Raw genomic sequence first — 26,927 nt, forward strand, 5'->3', positions numbered from 1 at the left:
GCTTGTATTCCAAAGGTTTCTCCATGTAACGATCTGCTAGGGAGTGTGGGGAGCCATAGCCCCGTCCCCCAGGGCATGAAGCAGGTATGGAGGAGATCCAGGCCCCAGACATCCAGAGGCCCCAGAGTACGAGGACCCGAGGAGGACCACCAAAGGGGGGGAACCGTGCCACCCTCCTGGGAAGAGCTGAGTAGAGCCCCAAACGAGAGGTCACCCAGCAGCTACGGAGCAGAGGCCAGAGGGGGTTGCAGTGGCGTGCCCGCGGGCTCTGCCGGCAGCCAGCTGTGCCAGAGAGGACCGAGCTTCCGGCCCAGAGGCCCGAGGGCACCCCACCCCCCGGAAAGGGTCCAGCCGGGCCACAGGCGCCAGGCCCCGCCAGTCGGCCACCAGGAGTGAGCCGGTACATACATGAGCGCCCAGCCCCAGTCAACAAGAACCACCAACACACCAACGTCTGAGGGCATCAGCCACCGGCAGGGAGTGTGGTGAGGGGAGATAGGCCTCCGTACTTTGGAGGGCCTGAGATGTACCCATAGAGGTTGAGTCTAAGACCCAACCTGACATATAGACACAGACGAACAGGCGCACGCGGACACAAACGTGCATTGCCACCCCCATATACACCACCAAATACTCGGCACTCACCCAACGTGTAGACAGACACAAATAGACACTGCACAGACAGTCACACTCCCCAAACATACTCTATATCCCAGGTCCAGGTACCCCCGCCCTCAGAGGTGCAAGCTGCACCTAGACCCAGGAGATGTAACCCTTCTCTCTGGGGTGGAGGCAAGCGGACCACCTCCTTATCTGCAGTAGCAGGGAGGCCCCACATCCCAGACCCCAGTCTGAGGCCAGCACCTCCTCCCAGCCCCCCAGCCCTGACGGCTAACAGAACCGGGGTGAGTGAAGACCCCAAACCTCCCTCCGCCCGCTCATATGTAGTGCTGCTGTGTGCTGTTCTAAAGTGCATTTAAAACACAGGAGAGCATGGTACTAGCTTCCTATCAGAGAGCAGCACGGCTCCTCCCGAAAACCCTCAGTGTCTATATGCATTTAAAATTGAGGGTAGGGCACCAGCGCCAGAGGTGGGTTGGAGTACACCGACCATCCTCTGGATGCTATAAAACGTGCCCACCCCTAAGGCCCTATATGTATGTGTTATGTGAGAGTGTGAGTAATGTGGATGTCTAGGTTGCAGAATAAAATTGAGGCACAGGCGGACAGAAGGGGACAGAGGGGGAGTACCTCCCCTGCACCCTGGTGACATACCTGCACCCCAAGCCCTGCGTGTGTGTGTGGGTGTGGTAGAGCGGGAAGAGGGAGGCAGCTGAGGATGGGGAGGGAAGAAAGGGAGGGGCAAGCGGCCTACTGGGGCCAGCTCCCCTGCTGACCCCAGTAGGCACCCCCACACTCTGGAACCCACCAGGGCAAGGGGGCCCAGGCCCATCCGGACCGGGGCCTGCAGCAGCAGCACCGCCCAGCCCCACAGAGTCCGGGGCAGCCCACCCGACTCCACCCCAGAGAAAACTGCACCCACCCCATCATCCAATCATCTCCCAAACTACACAAGACAATAGACACCCAGGTTGAGTTCATTCTCTACCTCTCCTATATATCTCCCCCACCTGCAGAGTGAGCTCCTGTAGAGAGGAGACCACCTGCAAAGATATAACAGCCTCCCCACCAGTTAGAGAGCCCCGTAGTTGGGCCGATGCACCAGAGGTCCCCTGCACTGGGGCTGAACCCCCTGCACCCACCCGCCCACAGCTCCGGCAACACAACAGCCAGGACCCAAGCCCCCAAGGCCCAGCCAGAGCCCCAGACCAGGGGCGGAGCACCCCCAGACCCCCAAGCCTCCCCGCCCATCCCGGACCCACCCAGGGGCAGCCAGGCTACCAGGCCAGTAACCAACGTCCGCCAGCACAGACCCTCCCCCATCTCCGCTGTACGCAGCCACAAGGAAAGCACCATCTAAGAGCCACCAGAGCCCCTAACTAGGTCATGGCCACATCCCCCGGGTTAGGCCCTCCAGGGAAAACGTCCCTAGGGAATCCCCAGACGCCCTAAGGCTTATTATTAATTTCTTACAAGTGGCACCAGTATTAACCTTTGCACCTTGTAAACTTTAGCAACACTTTATGATTTATTGTCTTCTCCATTTTTTGTAAATAATTCTGCTGTTTTGGTGCGGATATAGCTCATTTAGTTGAATGGACCACTTATATGTTATAAGGCTACCTACTGGACAGGTGCAGGTTCAACTCTGCCCTGGGAAATTTACTGCATGTCATTCCCTCTGCTTTATTGTCAGTAAAAGCTAAGAGCCAAAAATAAATATGTATTAAAAAAAATACACACCACACACACACACACACACACACACACACACACACACACACACACATATACATATACACATTTATGAGTAGGTTGAGTAGTGCTAGTAACTTAACATTAAAATGAAAGCCAAACCCTGAAAGGACCATGAAAATTTTCTTGATACCAAAATAATAAATGTTGCCTGACATAACATCTTTAATGGCCATGATCTCTGTTTTGTCCTTCTAGGTTTTAACAATTCTGAGAAAGCCTGTGACAAAGAATTCATCATCCGCAGAGCTGCTACTAACAGAGTTCTCAATGTGCTGCGCCACTGGGTTTCTAAGCATTCCCAGGTAAGTCTTCCAGTTAAGTTATAAATTCACCTATTTAAGGACTGGTGATTTTCTGTTTCAGTATAAATAGTTGTTCCTGTGTAATGTCACTGTAGCTGTATAGTTGAGAACTCTGGGTAGTAGAGACAGGAGTCCCCAGACAGCAGTCTTCTTGTCTTGCGTATATATTTAATATTTATACAAAAATATTTATACATGGGTAGTCTTTGATGGTGTCATTAGAACAAGCAAAAGCTAAATAACAAAAACTTGCATGTAAGTGACTAATGAAAACCTTTTTGTTTTTAATTAAGAGTAATGTGGTATTTTAAAATGTGTTTTCATTAGCTGGAAACATAGTTGCAAAACTCCTTGCATGCTTCACACTAGTTGAGAACATATGGTCCAACACACATTAAAGTTAAGCTAATTGCCAAACTAATTTTTAGGGAAAGGCGTTATGGACCTTTGATCTTCTGGAGATAGCTCTTTATCAGGAGCAGTGTATGTTTTGGGTCGTTAGCAATTTGGTAGATTAAGCAACAACTCAGACCCAGTTTTCCTGCTGACTGCTGGAAGTTTTCATTCAAAATCTTTACATATCCTTCTGTCTTCATGATTTCTTCCACACTGACAAGATTCCCATTTCCAGATGCACTGAAGCATCCCTACAGCATAATACTAGTGTGTTTCACTATGGGAGTGAAACCTCTCTCTTCTTTCTATAAACATGGCAGCATCTGTATAGGCAAAAAACGCAATAATTTCTTCTCATCTCACCTAAGAATGCACTTCCAGTATGCAAAATCGGTCTCCAGGTTGTCCTTCGCGTACTGGCTTGAAGCTGTGTCTTCTGCAGACGTCTGCACCCTTATAGTTCACTCTCGTCCAGGGCTCTAGTGATTGTCTTCTTTGAAACTACAGTTGCTGAAGTTTATTTATTTATATATATATATATATATATATATATATATATATATATATATATATATATATATATATATATAGGTCCGCGTCAGGTGTTGAGGAACCAGGGCACCCTGACGAAAAGTGGGCTACTGGAACAAGAAGGCATCGGTGGGCAAGGGACGAAAACAGGGCGTTGTTGGAATGCTACTACGCAAGTAACCCCGGCGGAAGGGGCTACATGAATAGGATGAGGGACCTATGGATTCTTCGATACCCAACATCCACAATGACGGCGAAACAACTAGTAGCTCAGTGTTCCAACATTCGAAAGAAGGGACTGCTCTCACAGCTAGAGATTGACGAGGTACAACACAAATGCTACGGCAAGGAGGAGTCAGGACGCCAGGTCAGGGGGGAGATATCATCACCCCCACCCGAGATTGGGTACATAGCCCCAAGTGTGATAGGAGAAGGATCGTTGAGTGCGGGAGGAACTGACCTGAAAAATAGGATCATGGCCAAGCTTGAAACCTGGATCCCCCGTAGCCAGTTACCAAGATTACGTGAAGTACCCTCAGAAGGTCTGCTAGATGATGTTAATGCAGCACTACGGGCAATACCTACAACCACGATTACCGACACTAACAAGCTGATCTACAATACGGCAGCAGTGATCAGTGAGATGCTTGGCTACAAGTTGAACAGCCACAAGGGGCAGTACCCTCCATGGAGAAGGAGGCTAGAGGGCAAGATCAAAGTAGCACGGAGAGAGGTTAGCCAACTAACGGAGTTGCAGAAAGGTGCGACAAATAAGGTGCCTAAGAAATACAGCAAGCTGTCCATACCTGAGGCCTTGGAAACTGCCAAGCAAAGACTCACAGCCTTGGCCAGCCGCTTGAGGAGGTACACCAGAGAGATAGAAGGCAGGAGAATAAACCAGCTGTTCTCCACAGAACCAGCAAAGGTGTACTCTCAGTGGCAAGGGAACAATAAGAGAACAGCACCACCAAGGCTGGAGACGGAGCAATACTGGAAGAGCATATGGGAGAAGGATGCAACCCATAACGGCAATGCTCAGTGGCTAGAGGATCTGAGGGCAGACCACAGCGACCTCCCTGAACAGGGTCCAGTAACCATCACAGTGGCAGATATCCAAGAAAGGGTCTCCAGTATGAAGAGTTGGACAGCACCAGGGCCCGACATGGTTCACGCCTACTGGCTGAAGAAGCTAACTGCACTCCACGAGCGTCTGGCAGCACAAATGAACCAGCTGCTAGTTAACGAGAGACACCCGGAATGGCTAACTGAAGGCCGGACGGTCCTGATCCCCAAGGACCCCAAGAAGGGACCGGTCCCCTCCAACTACCGACCAATAACCTGCCTCAGTACCACATGGAAGCTCCTGTCAGGCATCATATCGGCTAAGATGAACAGGCACATGGGTCAATACATGAGCGGGACACAGAAAGGAATTGGCAAGAATACCAGAGGCGCAAAACACCAGCTACTGGTAGACAGAACAATCAGCCGAGACTGCAAGACCAGACTGACCAACCTGTGCACTGCCTGGATTGATTACAAGAAGGCCTATGACTCAATGCCCCACAGCTGGATACTGGAATGCCTAGAATTGTACAAGATCAATGGGACCCTAAGAGCCTTCATCAGGAACTCAATGGGGATGTGGCGTACAACACTAGAGGCCAACTCCAAGCCCATAGCACAAGTCACCATCAAGTGCGGGATCTACCAAGGAGATGCTCTGTCCCCACTGCTGTTCTGCATAGGCCTGAACCCCCTCAGTGAGATCATTAACAAGACTGGCTACGGATACCGACTACGGAACGGAGCAGTTGTCAGCCACCTCCTGTACATGGATGACATCAAGCTGTATGCCAAGAGTGAACGAGACATCGATTCACTGATCCACACTACCAGGCTATACAGCAATGACATTGGAATGTCGTTCGGACTGGAGAAGTGTAGTCGGATGGTAACAAAGAGAGGGAAGGTAGTCAGAACTGAGGGGATTGAACTACCAGAAGGCAACATTGCAGACATAGAGGACAGTTACAAGTACTTGGGGATCCCGCAGGCGAATGGGAACCATGAAGAGGCCGCTAGAAAAGCTGCAACCACCAAGTACCTGCAGAGGGTCAGGCAAGTCCTGAGGAGTCAGCTGAATGGTAAGAACAAGATCCGGGCCATCAACACGTACGCCCTGCCCGTGATCAGGTACCCTGCTGGGGTAATAGGCTGGCCAAAGGAGGAGATAGAAGCCACTGACATAAAGACAAGAAAGCTCCTGACCATGCATGGAGGGTTTCACCCCAAGTCCAGCACCCTGAGGCTGTACGCTAAGCGGAAGGAAGGGGGCCGGGGACTGGTGAGTGTCAGCACCACAGTCCAGGATGAGACAAGGAACATCCAAGAATACATTGGGAAGATGGCCCCAACTGACCGAGTGCTCAGTGAATACCTCAGGCAGCAGAAACCCAAGAAAGAGGAGGGAGACGAGGAACCATCATGGAAGGACAGGCCCCTGCACGGTATGTACCACCGGCAGATAGAGGAGGTGGCTGATATCCAGAAATCCTACCAGTGGCTGGACAAAGCTGGACTGAAAGACAGCACAGAGGCACTAATCATGGCAGCACAAGAACAAGCTCTGAGTACAAGCTTTTATTTTATATGTATTTCTATCTTTTATATCCTATCATTATAGTTTTTAAGTATTTAATTATAGTTTTTAAGTATTTATCTTTTGTGATGTTGCACTGACCAGAGACATCTTTCAATTTCATTGTACCTGTGACAATGACAATAAAGAATATTCATTCATAAAAAGATCCATAGAGGCTGGGGTCTATCACACCAGGCAAGACCCCAGGTGCAGGCTGTGTAAAGATGCCCCAGAGACTATCCAGCACATAACAGCAGGGTGCAAGATGCTAGCAGGCAAGGCATACATGGAACGCCATAACCAAGTGGCCGGCATAGTGTACAGGAACATCTGTGCCGAGTATAACCTAGAAGTCCCGAGGTCAAAATGGGAGATGCCCCCAAGGGTGGTGGAGAATGACCGAGCTAAGATCCTGTGGGACTTCCAGATACAGACGGACAAAATGGTGGTGGCTAACCAACCGGACATAGTGGTGGTAGACAAACAGAAGAAGACAGCCGTAGTGATCGATGTAGCGGTTCCCAATGACAGCAATATCAGGAAGAAGGAACACGAGAAGCTGGAGAAATACCAAGGGCTCAGAGAAGAGCTCGAGAGGATGTGGAGGGTGAAGGTAACGGTGGTCCCCGTGGTAATCGGAGCACTAGGTGCGGTGACTCCCAAGCTAGGCGAGTGGCTCCAGCAGATCCCGGGAAAAACATCGGAGATCTCTGTCCAGAAGAGCGCAGTCCTGGGAACAGCTAAGATACTGCGCAGGACCCTCAAGCTCCCAGGCCTCTGGTAGAGGACCCGAGCTTGAAGGATAAACCGCCCGCAGGGGCGTGCTGGGTGTTTTTTTTTTTTCTATAACATATAACAGCAAGCCCTAGTGCATGGTGCAATAAACCACTTTAGCTTCATTTGTGAGGGGTGAAAGTGGTATTAGTCAGTTTCGTCCATTCTATTAAAGCTTCTTTGGAGGAAGAGACCTGCTGAATAAAGACGTTTTATTGCCACTGCAGAGAGAAGTGACACGGTAGATCTGTTGCCATTGAATCATCAAGCATTTTGGACCCATCACGACAGAAAGATTTTACTACATTAACAGAATGAAGAGCTGGACTTTAGGTGTTCTCTATAAAGCTAAGGTAGTAGAAATTGGTAGCAATTATACTGAAGATAAATGTTGCCTTCATGGCTCTTGTCATCTCCATGAAGAAGTTTTTAAAACACTGTTGTCTGTGGGAGGAGGAACTTCATGCTGAGCATCTAACCAAGAATAATACTGTGCTGCTGCCTTGTGTGTATATAGCTGACAATAAAAAAGTCAGCCATGTAAGTAAATGTGACCTAAGTAATGACTCATTTGCTCTAGAAAGTTTATAAGAAACCTAGAGCTGGCTAACTGGACCATTGCTCAGCCCACCTGAAAGAGTTTGTTGTTGTGTTTGTTTTGATTGTTTCTTTTCTCCCGTCACTTTTTTCCCTCATGGAGGTACTTTTTGCTCTTCATGTCTTGTCTCCCACCCAGGAAGCATGGAAAAAGGTCAGCATCTTCCCCAGGGTAGCGAAAAGATTATAATTTTCATTTTACATTATATAAGATGCTATTTTTGCAACTGAATATTTAGCTTGGAAAGTAAACTTCTGTTGGTTGGTCCTAGGTTAAGTGTTATGTGGCCATGACCTTTAATTTTTTTTAAATATCATCCTACAAAAGTCAGTTCAGTTTGTGGCTTTTTACACGCTACTACTGCTGGTCTTATAGTTTTGATGTAATTTTCTAGACAGTTTTATTAATTTTTTATGATGCTTTGCCACATCTAACTTATTATAACAACATTGTAAACAGTGTAAAACTGCTACTTCTTCCTAAAAACATGGTCTTAATTGTTAACACTTATCTGCAAATTGCAGCTCTAACAGATAAAAAGGAGCCTAAAAAGTGACAAGTACTTTTGGGATTGTTTTGTTGTTGCATTTCCAGGACATCAGCAGTCACTATCATTTTCAAAGCGGGTGAAATTGATTCACATTGACCTATGCTTCATAACTGGAAAGATTATTACCCCTGAAGTTGGCTTTGTGTTATACTGTAATGATCAAGTGTTGTCATTTATTTATTTATTTATTTATTTATTTTTGAGAAATGTACTTTAGAGCCTCATGCTAACCATTCAGTAAGGTCTAAGGAATCTTCCAAGAATGGTGAGACAGAGAATTAATGGATCATAATTTCATTGCTCTAGAGGAAGTTAGGCCTGCAGTCTATGTTATCATGGCAATGTACCCCAATGGGATGTAAAAGATGCTGGGAAATTTAAAAACAAATGAACACAGAAAAATTAAAAACCATTGGTAAAGTTTTCAAAAGTGCATGTTAGAGTTATAATGTGTCTAATTAGTAGGTATATCTGATATCCCTGTGTTGGTGTTGTTCCTGTGTCGTCATTATAGGAGCAAGGTAGTTGTATTCACCTGTTTACCATACCTGGCATTGACAACTATAAAGAGGTGAGCACGGGTCAGATCAAAGTACCAACAGCTGACTTGGACCTGTTATTTCTCTGGTGGCCCTGTGGCTCTCCCATGCAGATGTTAAGATGCTGACTCAGTCAGAACCCAACATTTTAGCCTTAAATCTGATCCATGTTCACTCTACCTTAATGTTCATCAACACCAGGTCAGTTAGAATGCAGAATGGCAGTACAGATTTGCAGGCACCTCATTTCCAAACTGTGTAAGTTTTGTTTTGGAGAAATGCACAGAGGATAACAGGCAGCAATTCAGACTAGAGGTTGTAGTCACTCTTCTATGTGGTTTTTATGTAGATGATTGTCTTGTCACTATTGGTTCTGAAGAGGAGGCAGCTTCAAGCATTTGGTCCTCTCTGTGCTTAAGGAGGCTTTAAGTTCACCAACAAGCAACAGATTAGTAACAGACGAGTTATGCTTGCTACCATACCTCAGCAGGAGAGATCAAAGGTTAAGGACTTGGATTTGGACAGTGAAAACTTGCCAGTAGAGAGAGCATTGAGTGTTTAAATAACATTTAAGAGCAAACCTCTCACAAGGAGAAGGATATTATCCACTGTAAGTCCTCTCTATGACCCATTTAAGTTTTCGGGACCTGTTATGTTGTGTTATGGTATCTACTAACATCTGGGCTGGGATGACATGTTGCCACCCACTCTTGCACAAGCATGGACAATCTAGATGGATGACAGCTTGTACATTATAATACTGAGAGGCCCTTTAAATCTTATAACTTTGGAGATGTTGCTTCTGCTTCTGCTCAGTGTAATTCCACTGAAACAAACTAGCATTCCTCACATGCCCTTGGACATGTACAGCTCATTTAGCTGCGAGTAGAATGGACAAGGTGTTTAGAAAGGAGTCAAGGCAGTGATGTAAATTAATATTTGGACAAACTTTTGGATTTCATCATTTAATTTTCTTTCTAGATTGATCCGGGGGAGGGTTGCATGGTTAATTAGGTTCATTTGGAGCTTAGGAAGGAGACAGCTAAAAACAGCTTTGAATCTAGCCTAGGTCAGCTTGCCTGGCTTGAGGCAAGGCTTCAGAGTTAGTTGCTATTTGCTAATTCAGAAGAAGAAATATTCAGATGAGATCAGTGGTTTGCAGAAAGGTGAAATATGAAGAAGAGCAGTCACCTCAGTAGGCTTATTTTCAAGCTTATGGATGGCATTTTGAGAGTTGGGTTAGGCTTAGTAGAGCGCTATACCAGAGGAGGCAAGGCATCAGGTTTTATTGGCTTGGGATCTTCACACTTCTGACCTTGTGCTTCAACATGTACATCCAAAAACATGGCAGAGTGGACATTATCACATGCTTTCTCAGTTTCAGCAAAGCTTTTTGTTTCCAGGTGCAACTACTGCTACAATATAAGGAGGATTTTAGCTAAATATAGACTTCAAGCAGCAATGGGACGTCAGCTGATGATCTTTCCAGATGAATCTCCATTTACTCAGATTAGAGAGGATTGCTTTGGGCCTTCTTAGGTTAAGTGTGAAAGGCGTCTTACAGCGAGAGCTGTGCGACTGGAGGTGCTGTCATCTTTGAACACAGACGCCTTTATTAATGGTCTTGGGGCAATTTATTTCAAGACATGAGAATTTGAGGTATGATAGGATAATGTCAGTAATGAATGAGAACTGGAGTAACTGGAGGATGGAATCGGGCACAAATACATCAAATTTTTGCTAAGGTAAAGGTGTAGATAGGTTTTCAGTCCCCCCACTGGTTCACATCATAGTGAACTGCTAATAGGGTTTGTTCTGTCTCGAAAATACAAAATCTGGATGTGTCTGTCTCGCAGACCTGCATCTCTTCACCTGCTTCCTGCTCTCACTATAGATCACAATGTCATCTGCAAACATCATATTCCACAAAGACTATGTCCTTGCATTTTTCAGCCTTTCAGATTCCACCTTCTGTGTAAGATGTAGTCCAGCTGTGTTCACTTTCCTCCATTCTTATGCTTCACCCCATGTTCCTCCCTATCTTAAAGCACATGCTCACTAAAGTCATTTCCATCTCCTTGGCAAATTCTGGTTACTATTTGTTCCCCTGTATTTCTCTTCTTAACACCATACCTATCCAACACCTCTCATCACCTCTGTTCCCTTCACGTACAACCTCACCCTTTCCCCTTCCCACTGTCATATATGAGTGCAAGCTTAATTAGATGTTAAATACACAATAAACCACTGAAATGAATCTTTCTGTGAGTGCCCACTACTCTAATCTTAACTTCAAGTCTAAGCTTCCCTATAAATATATATGCATGTGTTGTTTCAATCAGGACTTTGAAATGAACAGTGAGCTGAAGGTGGGGGTGATCAGTCTACTAGAAGAGGTGTTGCGAGATCCAGATCTGCTGCCGCAAGAGAGGAAAGCTACAACAAACATATTAAGGTACAAAGGGATTGCTGTAAATATCATTGTGTACTTCTTTTTATCTACACACTGTCCTAGAATTTTTTTTCTGCAATAGGCAAGGTGAAGCCATAGACTGTGCATGCAAAATAGACTTAGTTAACATGTTGTCACCCATTAGTTTGCAGGCGGAAACTTCAGTGTAAGTGTTTAAGACCCTACCTTGCTTTTTCTGTAGTAAAAGTTTCCATATTTGGAAAAGAAGCTGGAGTGCTAAGATAGCACATTCTAGTGGGTTTGGTTATAGCTGTTATTGATAAACTGTAAGGGGGCAATGTGCAGACAAAGTGCAATTAGTAAATATCTGTAATTAGTAAAAGACTTATCCAAGACAAGAATTTCAATCATCAAAACTGAAGCACAAATTTCTTGTGATGGTCTATCCAGAACAGCTGCCTGTGTCTGTGCACCTGTCAGTCCAATCAGTTTAAGTCATACAAGTGTAAATCTAGGATGAGTGAGTTAAACAGGGTTTTGAGTGCCGTTAACCTAGGCATTTTAACACTAGAATTTATGCAGACAAAGTCACATTTATAGCAGATTGCCTCTAGGGTGAAGTAGGTAAACAGCAGATTACATATAAAAAGAACTGATACTGCTAATTCAGCTCCCTGTGTTGTTAGCCTCATGACCCTGCTTTTGCAGGTCCCTTTCAATAAAATAAACTTTATCTGAAAGATAGGCATAGCTACTGTGCTGTCACCCATTAGTTAGTGAAGACCCTTGTTGTTGTCACGTAACTATGGATGAATTACTTTTTCAAAAATTCATGCAAATTTTAGATCATGATTTTGAATGTTTAGTTGAGTTATTTTCATTGCAACACAAAGTGTTGTAGAGGTTTACATAATGTTCATGAGATCAGCTTTCATATGACTGGCACTGCATGTATGTAATGCTATGTCATTTTTGGTTTTCAGTGCACTTTCTCAAGAAGAACAAGATGATGCTCAGCTCGGGATGGAAGGCATATTACAAATGGTCAGTACTGTCATTTAGCAGAACGAGTTTCATAAAAGATTTTCCTGACAAGTTTATAACTTGTTTGTCGAAATCCTTTATCTCATGAATGACACAGAAGAGCTGCCCGCTTCTACACTTCATTGTGGTAAGAATAATGTCAGTAATGTCATGTCCTTGCCTTGTGAAAAATAGCCGCTGTGGTTACTCTGTATTGAGGAGAATTATGTTACCTCCCTCCTCAAATATCCACAGGTCGTTTCCTTATATGTGGACTTAATTTGTGTTTGTGTGGTACTGTAGTCCCCTGAAGAGCTTTGCAGTTTAGTACTGTTTTTTACACATGCAGTTTGTTTGTCTGTGTTTTCAAGGCGGAGAGTCCTAAATCAGAGTGTTTTGAGTCACTCTCAGCCCTAGAACTAGCAGAACAGATCACCTTGCTGGATCATATTGTGTTCAGGAGTATTCCTTATGAGTAAGTATGTTATACAAGACATTCAAGCTCTCCTTGCATCACCCTGGAGTTATTTAATATGATCATCTCTTTAAAATGTCTTTGTACAGCGCATTTGCCTATATTGAGTCTAGTTGGGTATCTCAACGTGCCTTAAGAATACAGCTGCCCAGTTTATAGTAAGTTAGCAAGTTAACAAATTATACAGTAATTTAACTAGGATTTATTGGCCTGCTAAAACACCTTAAATTAGATGTGTAGAGGACTATAAGCCTGGATCCCAGCAGAATAGCTGATATCATTGGCAGCCTACATCTAGTTGATGTAGGCTGCCAATGATATCAGCTGATCTGCTGGGATCTAGGCTGTTTGATTTTATGGTCTACCTGAACTAACAATATCCTTGATTAATATGATTAGCATAAAACAAAATTACACTTAAAGAAATATAGTATTTGACTCAAAGATAACTTCCCATAGGGGGCTAAAGATTTGGAGGAGTAAAGCTCAGAGATTGTAGGGAACAGATTATGACATGTGGACATACAGTATGTGTAACCTATGATTTTGGATATTTTCTGTCCTGCAGGGAGTTCCTAGGTCAGGGCTTTATGAAGCTGGATAAAACGGAAAGGACTCCATACATCATGAAGACCACCCAGCACTTTAATGATGTAAGACGGTGACTTTTTATCCTGAGCAGTGATGTAGTGGTGGGGCTTATAGGGAGTTTTATAAAAAGTCTGTGGTACAACAGTTGTCTCTCTTGTTCAGTCAGGGGCAAAAGCCAGACAGTTTCTTAAAAAGTGGCCAGTGACCACTACTTAGAGTCCAGTACACATGACATCCCTCTGTAAGCTAGAGGGAGACAGAACTGAAAAAGAGGATTTAACAGACTTAATAATACAAAAGCATTCAGTAATCAAAAAGTGGAAATGGAAAAATACAAGTAAGAGCAGTGCCTTTAATTAAAATATATTTCTACATTTTAAATACTGGATTCTCAATGCTGAAGAATCAAAGGACGAGCTGCATTTAATAGCTGTCTTTCCTAAAATTTCAGTCTATAAAGAAGAAAGCTTTCACAATCAAACTAAATATATATGATTATCCACATTAGATTGGTGGTGTATTCTTTTGCCCACTAATATCAGTGACATAATTTGGCATATCACTGAAGGCAGACAGATTATTGGACACATCTCTCATCTCTCTATACCTTGCTTCACAGATGAGCAACCTGGTAGCGTCTCAGATAATGACCCATACTGATGTGGCCTCCAGAGCCAGCTCCATTGAGAAGTGGCTGGCAGTGGCTGACATCTGTCGCTGCCTCAATAACTACAACGGAGTACTGGAGATCATTGCTGCACTCGAAGGCAGTGCCATCTACAGGCTTAAAAAGACCTGGGCAAAAGTCTGCAAACAGGTTGATTCTCCTTTCAGAGAGCTGCTGAAAATAATACCACATCTGTGTACTGAAAAAATTACTCTTTTTTTCATTATTTTCAGACAAAGGGACTGAGGGACAGACTTCAGAAGATTGTGTCATCAGAGGGACGGTTCAAGAACCTCAGAGAGACACTGAAAAAGTAAATATAGCCAGTGAGCAGAGGAAAATGTCTCAAATCAGTTCATAAACACTGTACATTTCTGCTTTGTCTGCACAGCTGTAATCCTCCATGTGTCCCTTACCTGGGCATGTACCTCACTGACCTGGCCTGCATTGAGGAGGGGACACCCAACTTTACAGAGGAAGGCCTTGTTAACTTCTCTAAGATGAGGATGGTAAGGATTACACTTTCCAAAAACTGGAATTTGGCACAAAACTCACAATTCACTGTGCCTTAATGGTCTATATAGCAGAAAAAACTTTAAAAACATAAAATTTGAATCTGGATGTCAGTTATTGAGCTGCTTAAATCCGTTTGAGGCACATATGCCATACTCTATTGAATACTGACTAACGGTCATCTAGGACTTGATTATGATGATCTATTTAGACATTGAATATCTATGCACACAGCCCCTGTTTTTGTCCATCTTTGTGATATGATACTACAATACCTAAAGTCATGGTTTCCAGAATTTTGTCTTAAATAATTTAATACTTGCACTGAATATCTACCTTTACTACTGCTGGAGGCCTAAACAATACTATTGAACTGGCTCTCCAAAAGGCCTGTACTCTGTGCATCTTTTTTAATGAGCTTGTTTCAGATATTTCCTTCGAAATACAAGCATGTAGCAGGGAGTAATTTCAGGTTATTGGTTAGAGACTAACAAGTCTCTTACCAGGACAGCGAGTGAACCCCCCACCCCCCTCACACACACACACACACACACACACACACACACACACACACACACACACACACACACACTCTAGAAAAAAACATCATGTCTGAAGCATTCCAGTAACTTTGTCCTTGGTATCTCAGATTTCTCATATCATCCGGGAGATCCGTCAGTTCCAGCAAACACCGTACAGGATAGAGCACCAACCAAAGGTGTGTCTAATTAGATATTTGTAACGTGTAATTATTGTTAATGATTTTTTTAAGCAGATTTATATGAGCTGTTTACATAATTAAAAAAATATACTGAAGCCAGTTTAGCAGGAAAATGTGTTTAATAACAAACAGTCAATATCAGAGTAAGTGTATAATTTTTCACTGCTTAACCTTCAAAAAATCCAAAATCTTTAAATTTAACTTATCTCATTCCATTCCAGGTGACTCAGTTCCTGCTGGATAAAAGCCTAGTGATTGATGAAGATACCCTTTATGAACTCTCACTCAAGATTGAACCCCGACTACCACCTGGCTAACTGCATCTTCTAAACAGACATATAGTTGATATATATACAATTTCTAGCTCAGAGCAACACATTCATTCATTCATTACACAGCAGGGGTTGTTACATAGAATGCCATCAATCACTGCGCTTGGGAAACTCAGGAGAAAATGTGCCTTACTGAAGTGTATATTTAGTGAGCAGACTATAAAACAGTGGTACAGTTCTGTTACCTATTCAAAGTTGTCCTTACAACATATCAGTTTTCTGTAACACAAATCAAATGAACACAAACTAGTTGCACTAGTTTACACAGTAAGTTTGGGGTTGTTGGGGTTGTTGGGGACCCTGTAGCAAGTAATCAAGTAATTGCATAATTGAGTAACTGAGAAAGTCTCTGTGTGTGTGTGTGTGTGTGTGTGTGTGTGTGTGTGTGTGTGTGTGTGTGTGTGTGTGTGTGTGTGTGTAGACATGCTGGGTTTCCTAAACAGCTGGAGTACGTCACATATTTTATCTACTTTAATACTGTCTGTTTCACAGGAGATGTTATCTAACGCTTCGCTTTTTATCTTTTTTTAATCTTACGCTATGATAAAAAGGAAAAATGAAAGCTTTATGTTCTTACAGATTCTCTCGCATGTCAGAGCAAAAATCCTTAAAGTTTAAACACATTGCAGGTTTTGAAATATGCTCATTACAGTTTTTAAGACATTTTTCTTTCTCTTTACAATCAGATCCTGTCTTTTGAGTTTTTTAATGTTTATGATTTTGTACACAAAACTTTTTGAGCTTCACTTTTTGAGAGTTGGACTCAAGGGGTTCTTTCATGCTACAAAAGCATAGTGCCACATATTCTTGATATGTGGCACTATTCTTAATAGTTCCCGTCAATGTGATCAATTTTTCATATTCATATTTCAAACTCTATTGAGTGTATTAGTGAAATAGTAAGATCTTTGCACTATTAATTTATTATTAATTCAAAGATTTTCATTAGACTGTAATTTTGATTATAACATGAATATAGTGTGATTTCCCCTGAACTTAAAATTTTGTGCTTGTTTGATGTCTTTGGGATGTGGTAGGGATGGGTTATTGGGTCTGGGGGCGTATTTTTTGCCATTTCAAAGGTCCGGAATCTGCTTTCTTACACTGCTGCATACTTTGAAGTTACAGTTTTGCTAATGTATTTATAAGCTTAAAAATAAAATAAAAAATAAACTGTTCAAACTGTAATTCTGATGCACATTGTTGTTTTATCAAGCAGAAAGAGGACACATAAAATCATCAAAAAGAAAAAAAATGAACACACATTGTTGCCAAAATAAAACTTGCACACAGACTAATGCAAGTTCACTGAGAAGAGATCACTTGGAAGAATTGAGCATGATTTACTGAGATATTGAAAAATAATGGATTTCATAATTAGACTCATGACCCATCATGGCAGACCAGAATCTCAGCAGTCATAGGATTTAGGACGCCCCCACCCCCACCCCACCCCACCCCCAAAGTCTAGATGCTGGTGGTTGCTGGTGAAGATGAAGACTGAGGGTCTGTGAGGTTTAGACGGGGAGCAGGTAGGTTGTATGAAGGAGAGCCTGAAAGGGAGAATGACTGAGAGCCCATATTTAAACTATGCGAAACAGGGGTTGGTTTAACGATTGCAAGAAGATGATTGGACTAGATTAATGATGTCAGCACTGAGAGTGACAGTGTGGGAAAATGTCAGTAAAAAACATGGCACAAAAACAGAAAACCAAATAAAAAGTGGGTTGAAAATTGGGTTGCAGATGTGCAGCAACTGTAAGGAAAGCAGCCAAAATTGTGTGCCCTACATAAGCATAAGCAGGGTATGAGTTGAGCCATCGGCCATAATATTACACTCTCTCTCTCTCTCTCTCTCTCTCTAAATTCATTTCCCTCTCGCCCTTGCGGGGGTCTTTACCCCTACTTAAAGCTCGGTTCCTCTACCAGATTCCTGGGACCTTGAGGTTCCTGCATCTTTGCTGTTCCAAAGACTGAAGTCTTCTGGACAGAGAGTCTTCTGGGATCTGCTGGATCTTAATCAAATAAAACAAGCTGCACTGAAGTTTACCCATACCCATGCAGCTTATTAGCTGACAGTGCATTGGGAGGACAGTACTTGTGTACAAAACTCTAAGGTTTATACTGGGAGATCTAGTTTCTCTTGGTATTGGCTACAGTGAGTCTAGTTTAACTACCTATCCACATAGGATTTTCTCACTAAATTTTATCCATGGGATTTTTGTAATGTGCAAATATTGAATCCTCTAACTCAGGGCATGGCTGCTGCTGTACATAGCTCTCATGGTCACAGAAGTGGAACAAGAGATCATTTTCAAATATCAAGGTCAAACTGGACAGTGATATTGGAGCCTTGGTGGTCATGGTTAATCATGGCTCAGCAGAAAGCATACTATACGTCCATTGGCTTATAATTATTTCTTTCTGAACTTTTGATTGGCTCCGACCTTCTAATCCCACATGACGGGGTGGAGCCTTGTGTAAGAGGAGAGTGAAAAGCTGTTTAACAAGAGACCCTGAGCAAGAAGGCAGCAGCTTTTCTACAGGTACTGTATCTCCTTTCTCTTATTTCTCCTACAGAAAGCCTTCATTTGCTTCCAATACTTGGGAAAATTATTGAGCTGGTTGTAGAGCTAGTATTAAAGATCCAGGCTGTATACAAAAAAATTGCATGCTTTTGACATTCAAAATTAATGTGAAGTTTAAAAGCTATGGACAAGGAAAGCAGGTGGAAGGTGAAGCAGGATTTGATGATGATTTCAAGGTGATATGTAAGCAAACAACAGGAAGAAACGTAGAAAATCAAACAGAGAGTAGGTGCTTTTTTTTTTTACATGAAAAGTTTCCAGTTAAAAGGTCACAGCAACCAGGGGAGGGGACAGTGATCTTAGAGCATCTGTAAGATCTCATAATTTTCAGTGTTGGTTAGTAGAGGTGGTTTCTCACAGGCTGATCTCTAGAAAGAACTCTTGTACTCTCTTTCCACCTGTTTTTCATCCTGATACATCAGCTCTCCTGTACACTTCACCTTCCAACTGCCTTGTTTCCATCTGTCTGTCCCACTGCCTTATGAGGTTCTGGTCTTATGACCAGTTCTGAATGTCACCGTCTGAGCCAGGCATGGCTTGGATCTTGACACTGAATCCTGGCAGTGCAACCGCCTTCCACCAATCTATAAATACTACGCCCATTGACCCACAGAGTGAACTGCCTTTAACCTACACAGAGAAAGGAAAAGCCTTAGAGTGGGACAAACGGAGCTCATAAAAATCATGTGACTAACTGAGTGACTTTTAATTTCAGGTCTGACTCTGATTAATAGGACTAACAACGACCTCACAGCTCCCCTCTATATAAAGACACACTCTCATGGACACAATCCACAGAGGATAAGCTAAAATTTGACCTTCCAGGCCAGGTCCATGAAACTAAATGAATTGCTTTTGTGGGACATTTCGACAAAATTAACAAGAATGATTATTAAAGCCATTTCTTTTTGAATAAATGTCGCATTTTTTGTTAGCTTACGGCTGACTTCTCACTGTTCAATAGCAAAGCATTAGTGTCATATGAAACCTGCCATTCTGTGTCATATGAAACCTGCCATTCAGACTGCGATAATAACACTAAGAGTGTTTGCCAGAGCCTCCCATGGTCTAAGCTTGATATAATATTGAATAAAACTTTTCATGGGTGAAAGGTCATTAGATAAGAGCAAGTTAGGCCTAGATTGTTCTGGGTATCCTACCTTAATCTTTAGAACTCTCACTACAATCACATCCCAATCCTCAGCCCTAACCCTGACCTGATCCTTTTTTGGATTTTTTTCGCAGTTTTATTCTACACCCCAAAACTATAACATCATGACAATGTGATTGGTCACTTGCAATGCTGAATTTACAGCAACATTTATTATGATGATCCAGGGACACCACAACATGAGGATACTAGATACACATCAGGTGTCCATTTCCACTTTGCCTGTACGTGTATATGTTAGCACCATTCACAAGTCATCAACAAAACCTTGCTTTTGTGTTTTTATATGTAGTCCTTTTGCTACTGAAAACCCAGCTAGCAGAAAAATGGCAAGCTCTTTCACACGCCTGATCTCCAAGCGCAATACAGCTGTGCTGTTGGCCGGCTTGGGAGCAGGAACAGCTGGATTCTTGTTGAGTGAAAACAGTTCTCTGGCTGCTGAGGCAAAGAAGAAGCTTTACCCTCCCAGGTAAGACAGGTCAACATTAGCACCACTAATGCCACCAAGGGGTGACCAGTTGTAAAAAGAACTTGGTTGGCTAGAAATCTGTTAGAACATTACCATTTGGCTTCCTTGTTCTATGACCTTAATAGTTTTTTATTTTTTGAAGAATTTATGATCTCAGTGCAACTAAAGCTTTACTTTGTAAAATATGACAACAATTTAAAAAAGGAGGATAAAACCAGGGGTGCTCTAAGATTCAGCCTACATTACCTTGTTATTGACAGGTTGTTACAGTATATTTACACATCGCTCAGTCACATCTGCCCCTCACTGGCTATGTACGGCAGGGGTGTCCAACTTCAGGTCTCAAGGGTCCTGCCAGTTTGAGATATCACCCTAGGTCAGCACACCTGAATCAAATGATTAGTTCATTACCAGGCCTCTGGTGAACCTTAAGACAGGCCATTTATATAGCCCTATAAATCAGCTATGTTGGACCAAGGACACATCTAAAACCTCCAGGACACCGGCCCTTGAGGCCTGGAGTTGGACACCCCTGATGTGTGGTTTCAAAATACCAAGTGGCAAATGATACAATTCAACTAGTTAATCTATGGGCATGTCTGAAAGACATGAAGTTCCTGAATGACATTCTAAATTTAGAGAAAACTAAGGTTATTTTACTCTACCCTAAAAATATTAAAACATGGCCTCTCACCAGAATCTTATGCTAGGTGGCATTACCTTAGCCCCCAGTAACAGTGTGAGGAATCTTGGAGTCATTTTTGACCAGGATATGTTCTTCCATTGATAACATTTGCAGGGATATCTTCATCCATTTGCGCAATACCACTAAATTGAAAATTAAGTTTAAAACTTGTCTTTTTGATAAAGCTTATAATTACTGCTGACTTAGTGACCCTGAACCTCAATCCTTAGTTCTGCTGCGTCATCTTTTCACTCTCTGGTGATGCTATACACCACTATTATATTTAACCATTAATAGTTAATAGCTCTCTCTTTCATAGCGCGCCTTTTGTCCTGTCTCTCCCTGCTCACTTCTATTTCCCTTTCCCCCAACTTCCCCTTGAGCCTGCTGGAGGCTTCTTCCTGTTAAAATGAAGTTTTTCCTTTATACTGTCATCTAGTGTTTACTCATGGGGTTGACTTTCTAATATTGTTGTGCCTTTACACTAAAATATTGTAGGGTGTTTACTGTTCAATATAAAGTGCCTTCAAGCATGAGTTGGTACTACACAAATAAAACTGAATTGAATAGAATGATGTCACAGTGGCTTTGTACATCTTTCATATACACTCTATGCTTAAGCAAGAAGAAAGACAGTCAAAAGTGAGGTGAAAGAGTAGGTTACATCATAGGGACTGATGACAATAAGAGATGTGAGGATTGAAGCAAAAAGTTCTTTCTGCAGTAGATGACCTTGACCAGTCAGTGAGTAGGTATTAGACTGCAATTATCTCCCTTAAAAACAGACAGACCAACTACGTGCCTCACATCACTTGCACATTTCATAAGAGTGACTCACTACAAAATGTTTCCATAACAGAAATAAGCAGAAGGTGACATCACTAGACTGTTTATGAACTGATTCATGTGTTCAAAGTAAAAGTACCCTGCATACTGTTTTGTATTTTCTATATAACAAGTTATTGTTTCACAGCAATTTTCCAACTTCTGGGATAAATAAGGGCTTTCTGATCTCATCTTATGCACTGAGCCTGCAGCATTAATAAACATGTGTGGATTGTGTCAACACAGTCCAACTAAACATCTGAGAGTTTCAAAGAGTACACAATGTCATGTCAGATATGCTGGCGATGTCTTGCAAGATCAGTGACGCTCTCACATTTCATCTGGGTTACCTTTGGCTCACTCTCACTTACTTTTTCACACTGTATTTTATGCTCTCCCCTTTTACTGCCTTTACCCACTCATCCTATGCATACATAGAGTACACTTGCTTCTCTGGTGGCTGAAGATAGATTTTTCTGATAGTGTGCTCATATTTAGGCTCCAGGATAAATTTGGAATGATTTGAAGCCTACTTAGTGCCACTGCATGCTGGATCAGAATCTAAAAGCACCTTAAGTTCCTAATAGTTTTACACAATATAAAGATTCAGAATTTAGCCACTGACTCCATATACTCTTTGTCCAATATTAGATTCCTGATATTGATGAACTCTCTGATTCCAGAGTTATAGTACTCTTACCCCCTAAATGGCAGCTAAGTTTAGCAGCTAGTTGAGGACAAATGGGAGCCACCAGTAGCTATTATCAACCTCTGGCTCTCTTTCATTGCATGTCTTTTGTTCTGTCAAATGGCTGCCCCTCCCTGAACCTGGTTCTTCTGGGGGTTTCTTCCTGTTAAAAGGGAGTTTCTCCTTTCTACTGTTGCCAAGTGCTTGCTTAGATAGGGTCATTTTATTGTTAGGGTTTTTCTCCATTATTGTATGGTCTTTACCTTATAATATACAGTGTCTTGGGGTGACTGTTGTTGTGATTTGGCGCTATACAAATAAATAAATAAAAACCCCTAAGTTAGCAAAATAAAAGAACAAAAATTACCTAAAAATCTTTCCCCCAACCCCAAACCAACAATGTACACATCAAATTGTCTATTTGCTTACAAATGAGATATCTCCAGGTTAACCAACTGGTATTCTGTACCACAGCTATATGCTAGATCAGCACTGAATACGTTGAAGGGAAAATTATGTTGTCAACATTAGCTGGAGTAAGAAGGAATATTATTCCAGGGGTGTCGTAACTCTCAAAACTTTTACATTTCTTCAATCCGTCTCCTCTTGAAGCTCTGATTACCCTGACCTGAGGAAGCACAACAACTGCATGGCCTCTGCTCTTACTCCAGCTATTTATGCCAAATTGAGGGACAAAGTCACCCCCAACAACTGGACCCTTGACCAGTGCATCCAAACGGGAGTCGACAACCCTGGACACCCTTTCATCAAGACAGTGGGTTGCGTGGCTGGTGACGAGGAGAGCTATGAGGTAAAACAAAGTGGGTTTTGTTTAAATTATCCACTGAATAACCTGTGCTTATCTTAATAATAATCAGTATATTGATTAATTGTAAATCTGGTAATACGTGAGAACTCAAAAACTGAGGCAGTAAGGTTAAAAAAAAGCATGCCTCATATCACTTGCACATTTCATAAGAATTACTCACTACAAAATGTTTCGACAACAGAAGATAGCAGAAGACTTTTTATGAACTGATTCATATGTTCATAGCTAAAGTATCATGCATACTGTCAGAAATGATGTGTCATTATACAGAGTGTAGTACCTGAATGAAAGTATGGTTGGAACAGTCTTTTTTCCCCATTAAGCCAGTAACTGTTGATTCTTTGTCATAGAGCTGATGATTATCCTTATTATAAAGGTGCAATTCCACACCGTCTATATCATAAGACATCAACTGTCAAAGTAAACTTCTGACTTCCTGAAACAAACCTACACTGCAGACTTTGTTTGCTGGTGCTTCTAGGTGTTTGCTGAGCTCTTTGACCCTGTCATCAAAGACAGACATAATGGCTATGACCCCAGAGTCATGAAACATCCTACTGACCTGGATGCCTCCAAGGTTAGACCATAGCTTCTTGCCACTATAATTTCAGTGCATCCATATTCGATTTCTACACGTATGAAACACTTGTCTTTGCCTTTGTCCTTTCCAGATAACCCATGGCATGTTTGATGAGAATTATGTTCTGTCATCCCGGGTGCGTACTGGCCGTAGTATCCGTGGGCTTAGCCTCCCCCCAGCCTGTTCGAGGGCTGAGCGCCGTGAGGTGGAGCGGGTAGTAGTGACAGCCCTAGCTGGCCTTAAAGGAGACCTGGCTGGACACTACTACAGCCTAGAAGACATGACGGAAAAGGAGCAGCAGCAACTTATTGATGTCAGTTAATCATTTCAGAGAAATGTATACGCTTTCCTTTATATTTAGACTTATGATTTAATGTTATTTGTAATTATTATTTTGTGTGAATGGTAAATTTAAAAATGGTAAATATAGAGATTTATGGGGTGGATGTTTCTTTGGCACCCAGCACTTTGTTGGGTATCCGTTTAGCTTACTGGTTAAACAGGCACCATATGCCTTACAGCTGAAATGCAGTGGCTTGATTTCAGTCTAACCTGCAGCCCCTTGCTGTATGTCTTCTCCTTCTCCTTCTCGCCCTCTTTCCTGTCTACTCTTCACTGCTGAACTGCCAGATAAGGACAAAAATAAATCTTAACAAAATATGTTGCTTAAATAGAGTTTAAAACTTTCCAAACTGAAATAAGGCTTTCAACAGAAGGTGAAGAAACAGCAGCTGTGGCTTTATGTTCAGGTCATCTGCAGGGATATCAACTGACAGTGAAATGGGATAAGCTGTACTCTTGCATAATACCACTTTGAACCACAAGATGGTGCAGCAACCCCGTGTAGCTTCTGTAAAGGCTGTTCATCTATATTTATATATATATATTTATTTATTTTTTGAGAATATATTTTTTAAATCCATTTTTTAAAGACTAATCTCATTGCAGCCTCAACAATACCTATTAAAAAAGACCAATGCCCTTTTATATATGACTCTTTGAAATCTTTTCATCACCAAATTGTAAAGAAGTCTTTCTTCCCTTTAAAATCTAAAAATCTACATCTCTTTCCTTCTTGATCCTCCCTTAACCATTCCCACCTGTAGGATCACTTCTTATTTGACAAGCCTGTCTCTCCACTGTTGACATGTGCCTTTATGGCCAGAGACTGGCCAGATGCCAGGGGGATCTGGTATGGTCTATTCAGTTCTTGTGCATGTCCGCTGCTGTGTGACGATGTATGAGTTATTATTGTGCCTGTTCCTGGAAACTGAGCCACTAAAACAGCAGGAAGTTTGATGCTGTGTTTTCCATTTGGTGTGCATAGCTTTTTATAAACGCATGTTTTTGCACAGACGACAAGTGTGAATATCAAAGTGCCTTGTGTCATGAGTCATCAGCAGTAATGAAAGACGAGTAGTTTTCTTGTTTTCTTTTCCTCAGGCACAACAATGATAAGACCTTCCTGATCTGGGTCAATGAGGAGGACCACACCAGAGTTATCTCCATGGAGAAGGGCGGCAACATGAAGAGAGTGTTTGAGAGATTTTGCAACGGACTCAAACAGGTACAGTGGAGTGTGATGTCAAACAGAGTAAAGGGATATCATTTTGATAATTAGACAGTCTTTTTTGTGGCTGCTAATGTTGCTGAGTTGTATCAGGCTGAAATATCTCAATTATTACTCAGTTTATAAACATTCGTGTTTATACACGAATTGTGTCAAATTTCATATTTGACACATCTTCATTTCAGTCATCAAAAAGGATTATTCTTTGTGACACATTAAATCCACTGTGAGGTGCAAACTCAGCTGTTGTAACTCTGTTTGGCCACTGGTTTAAAAAATAAATGCATCACACTCCCAAACTGTATATAAAAGATGGGCAAAGCCACCATTCCATTCCTGACAGGTTTTAATAACGTTTCAGCATTTTAGTCATTGTCATGTTGTTTTTGGGGACCAAAAGAAACCATATTTGGACAAGAGGGTAGAACTTATTAGCTAGTACTACCTAGCTCGATTAGCAGGTTGGATCCATTAACTATTCAAAGACATATACCTGTTAAGTAGCAGACTTATAAAATACTAGAATTTCACTCACCAAAATTATGTGCATTGGCTTGATTATGAGCCAGGCTCCAGTGGCCACTAGAGGAACTGCATTTCATTAATTTAGCTATGTTACTTCACATGTCAGCACTATCCAATTTTGGTCATTTGGGGCATCTGAAAACAAGTGTCATAATTCTGAGTCTTTGATCCAGCACTTTGAGTGTTTTAAAATTCTGTTTATTAATAAATAATTTCTGTTTGATGACTAGTTTACTTACAGTCTACGTTTGAAAAAGGGAACAAATGTTATATATTATCTATCCTGAATCATAATAAAAGAAAACTGCATTTATTTCATTATGTACTTATTTTGTTAACATGAAAACTCCTCAAATTTCAAACTTCTCAGCTCTCAACTAAAGCGCTGCAAAAAGTGATTATCTTGCTCAACTATTATGTATAGATAAAATGTGATTGGGCAACCATGAACATACTGTTTACAGGTGGAGCACCTGATCCAGGAGAGAGGGTGGGAATTCATGTGGAATGAACGTCTGGGATACGTCCTCACATGTCCGTCCAACCTGGGCACCGGCCTCAGGGCGGGTGTCCATGTACGCCTGCCAAAACTAAGCAAGGTAATATAATGACACTATAACACTATAATTTTAAGTTCTGTTCACTTTTATTTAAATATTTTCAATTTACGACAACAGTTGTCTCATGGGACTTCTGTCAGCTAATTTTTAAAGGTTTCTATAATCCAAATTCTTCCTCATGATCTCATCTAGAATTTTTTTTAAATCCCCCAAAAAACCCAACTTCTATTCATGTTATTATTTCTGTTCTTGAAAAAGAAATCTTTTAACTACAGTTTCAACATGTTATAAATGATTCCAACTTACAGGACACACGTTTCAGCAAAATCCTTGACAACCTGCGGCTGCAGAAACGCGGCACAGGGGGAGTCGACACAGCTGCTACTGGTGATACCTTTGACATTTCCAACCTTGACCGTCTGGGCAAATCTGAAGTGAGGAGATTCTTTTGTTGCCCTTTGCACAATTTCTTTTTTCATGCTAATAAGCTCACATGCATCAGTTCTATATAACGCCCTGTCTGAGCTATTCTGTTGCTGTGTGCTTCTAGGTGGAGTTGGTCCAGTTGTTGGTTGACGGCGTCAACTACCTGATTGAGTGTGAGAAACGGCTGGAAAAAGGCCAGGATATCAAAATCCCATCTCCCATTGTTCAGTTTAGGAAATGAAAACTGAACTCCTCAGTTTCCTCGGTGACCTGATCAGTCCTCCCTCTCAAACTGAGCCTGCTAGAGCACCTGAGAGGGACTCCCATCAGCGAGGAGAAAGCATTCTCTTTAAGTTTCCAAGACAGAGTGCATTTCTTTAAGATAAATCATCTTAGACGTGTTCTTTAGAGGAAAACTCTACCTCAAGAAAATTGTAACCCCAAGTTCAATGAATAAACACTATACAACATTTTATTGCTTTCATTTTGTTTTTTGCTGTTGTTGTTTTTCACTTTGGCTGAGCAATAAAGTGTAGAAAGTGGTTCAGAATTCTTTCACTGAA

The 26,927-nt window shown here is 42.1% G+C and overlaps 2 protein-coding genes across 11 annotated transcripts in view; both read left to right on the forward strand.

Moving 5' to 3' along the window:
- The window catches only part of rasgrf2a (Ras protein-specific guanine nucleotide-releasing factor 2a), a 54,772-nt gene extending 38,073 nt beyond the window's left edge, over positions 1–16,699 (forward strand). For 3 of the 10 annotated variants that reach the window (XM_085280367.1, XM_085280371.1, XM_085280373.1), the window contains 11 exons: positions 2,575–2,681; positions 11,056–11,168; positions 12,110–12,170; positions 12,268–12,297; positions 12,521–12,624; positions 13,193–13,277; positions 13,835–14,032; positions 14,116–14,195; positions 14,274–14,391; positions 15,045–15,113; positions 15,338–16,698. In XM_085280367.1, coding sequence (XP_085136493.1) covers positions 2,575–2,681; positions 11,056–11,168; positions 12,110–12,170; positions 12,268–12,297; positions 12,521–12,624; positions 13,193–13,277; positions 13,835–14,032; positions 14,116–14,195; positions 14,274–14,391; positions 15,045–15,113; positions 15,338–15,433 — 1,061 coding nt within the window. In that variant the 3' untranslated portion in view covers positions 15,434–16,698. Of the gene's footprint in view, positions 1–40; positions 2,682–11,055; positions 11,169–12,109; positions 12,171–12,267; positions 12,298–12,520; positions 12,625–13,192; positions 13,278–13,834; positions 14,033–14,115; positions 14,196–14,273; positions 14,392–15,044; positions 15,114–15,337 lie in introns of those variants that run through there. The other 7 variants (XM_085280376.1, XM_085280369.1, XM_085280370.1 and 4 more) reach the window with 4 other exon arrangements.
- A 1,165-nt stretch (positions 16,700–17,864) lies between these two features.
- On the forward strand, positions 17,865–26,834 carry ckmt2a (creatine kinase, mitochondrial 2a (sarcomeric)). Its single transcript, XM_085280377.1, has 10 exons — positions 17,865–17,994; positions 19,500–19,676; positions 22,487–22,685; positions 23,185–23,280; positions 23,375–23,596; positions 24,390–24,475; positions 24,727–24,850; positions 25,843–25,977; positions 26,247–26,372; positions 26,489–26,834. The coding sequence occupies exons 2-10, from the start codon at positions 19,534–19,536 to the stop codon at positions 26,603–26,605; spliced, it is 1,248 nt and encodes a 415-aa protein (XP_085136503.1). The 5' UTR covers positions 17,865–17,994; positions 19,500–19,533; the 3' UTR covers positions 26,606–26,834.
- Positions 26,835–26,927: the final 93 nt, after the last annotated feature.

Source organism: Mchenga conophoros, linkage group LG7 (assembly GCF_057382185.1).
Source record: "Mchenga conophoros isolate Kocher_MC1m ecotype Shallow Benthic linkage group LG7, M_conophoros_male_GT1.1, whole genome shotgun sequence".
Lineage (NCBI taxonomy): Eukaryota > Metazoa > Chordata > Actinopteri > Cichliformes > Cichlidae > Mchenga > Mchenga conophoros.